This window comes from Propithecus coquereli, unplaced genomic scaffold, assembly GCF_000956105.1.
Source record: "Propithecus coquereli isolate 6110/MARCELLA unplaced genomic scaffold, Pcoq_1.0 Scaffold7240, whole genome shotgun sequence".
Taxonomy (NCBI): Eukaryota; Metazoa; Chordata; class Mammalia; order Primates; family Indriidae; genus Propithecus; species Propithecus coquereli.
Window position 1 is genome coordinate 1 of NW_012153331.1, and position 2408 is coordinate 2408.

Consider the following 2408-nt stretch of genomic DNA (forward strand, 5'->3'; position numbering starts at 1 on the left):
CCAAAAAGTGACAACAACTCAAGTCTCTGTCAACACAGGGACGGACAAAGGACATGTGGCCACCATGCAATAGAGTATCATCCGGCCACAGAAAGCAATGAAGTCCTGACACCAGAAACAACGCGAATTAGCCTTGAAGGCATGCGTTACGCTACGCGAAATGGGCCAGACACAAAAGGACTTGCACCGTTTTGATTCCGTATGTGAGGCGCACGGAGTGGACAAGTCCACAGAGCCGGGACGTGGCCAGGAGGTGGCTGGGGCCGGGGGGAGGGGCAGGAAGTTATTGCTCAATTGTTTCTGTTCGGAGCGGTGAGAAGTTTTGTGAATAGATAGCCATGACAGGCACACGACATCGTGAATATCCTTACTGCCATTGAATCGCACACTTGCAAATGGTTAAAATGCTAAACCTCATGGTGTGTGTACTTTACCACAATAAGGAAAAAAAAAAGAACAACTTGTGTGATGGCAAAGAGAAATTTTTAAAAAAGCAAAGAAAAATGTTGAAATGATGTCACAGCTAAGCACTGATACCCTTGATTGACGAGAGTCCGTACAGCTCAGTGGGAGAGACGAGGACACAGGACACAACGAACGGCAACAAACCTGTGGAGACTGTTCCCTTCCACTCAAAGTCAAAGAAATGTCAACTGAAACAGGAGTGGCGTTACCAGCTAACTTCTGATAACCTCTGACGAGCTGTGGTGCGTATGAGGGTGGCGTCTGAAAGTGGGAGCGCCAGCCTCCAGACAGATTCTTTGGGGGGAAATTCAGAATATTTGTCACAAATTTAAAACACGTGTACCTTTCGACCTGGCAATTCCAATAATACGAAATTACACAATAGATACACTTGTAAAAGCACTTCTCAGGTAAACACACATATCTGTACGGAGATGTTCTTACCAGCATGATGTGTGTCAGGACAGACAGGCACATGACCCGCAAGTCCACCGAAGGGCAGGGGCTGGCGAAGCCACTGTGTACCCAGACAGGAGAGGGCAGAGGGGAGAGCAGGGGAGGAAGGAAGAAGAAGAGGGGGGCAGGGAGACAGAGACTCTGACCATACGAAGATGGAAACACAGCCGGGGTGCAGCACGAGCAACGTGCGGAACAGAAGGTGCGGCAGCACTGCAGTTTCTTAGATGTTTTTATATATGTACATACACACACACACACACACACATACACACATACACATACATACACACACATACACGCACGCATACACACATACATACACACACGCGCACATGCATACACACACATACACATACATACACGCATACACACATGCACGCACACGCATGTACACGCGCATACACACATGCATACACACATACACACACATACACACATATACACAGACACATGCACACATGCATACACACATGTACACACACGCATACACACATGCATACACACATACACACACATACACACATATACACAGACACATGCACACATGCATACACACATGTACACACACGCATACACACATGCATACACACATACACACACATACACACATATACACAGACACATGCACACATGCATACACACATGTACACACACGCATACACACATGCATACACACATACACACACATACACACATATACACAGACACATGCACACATGCATACACACATGTACACACACGCATACACACATGCATACACACATACACACACATACACACATATACACAGACACATGCACACATGCATACACACATGTACACACACGCATACACACATGCATACACACATACACACACATACACACATATACACAGACACATGCACACATGCATACACACATGTACACACACGCATACACACATGCATACACACATACACACACATACACACATATACACAGACACATGCACACATGCATACACACATGTACACACACGCATACACACATGCATACACACATACACACACATACACACATATACACAGACACATGCACACATGCATACACACATGTACACACACGCATACACACATGCATACACATGCATACACACATGCACACACGCATACACACACATGCACACACACACATACATATTTATATTAATATATATGAAGCCACTGAGTGAGCCTGGGGGTGAGGCTGGATTAGCTGGTGAAAGTCCTCAGTCTCCGTGAGTCAAATGTCTTCCCTTCTGTGCATGGAGGGGATTGTACCTAATAATGTCGTTCATCTTAGAAAGGGCAGGCGCCATCCCTGGCTGAGACATGCAGAAGAATCCAGGAGTCGGATTTCGGTGAGTGAGGCGCATCTGCATTCGGGCGAGCCCCGTAGGGTGCAGCGCACACCCCAGCTCGGGGGCCAGGACTGGCAAGGCAGACGCCGGCTTCCCCTGCACCCAGACAACAGTGCTCTCACCCC

The 2408-nt window shown here is 47.3% G+C and overlaps 1 protein-coding gene across 1 annotated transcript; it reads right to left on the bottom strand.

Annotated features, from left to right (window-relative positions):
- Positions 1–1324: 1324 nt before the first annotated feature.
- On the bottom strand, positions 1325–1504 carry LOC105824235 (putative uncharacterized protein C18orf15; the record flags this gene model as incomplete). Its single annotated transcript, XM_012661609.1, has 1 exon — positions 1325–1504. A coding segment is annotated over exon 1 (180 nt), but the record flags the coding sequence as incomplete, so codon positions are not given.
- Positions 1505–2408: the final 904 nt, after the last annotated feature.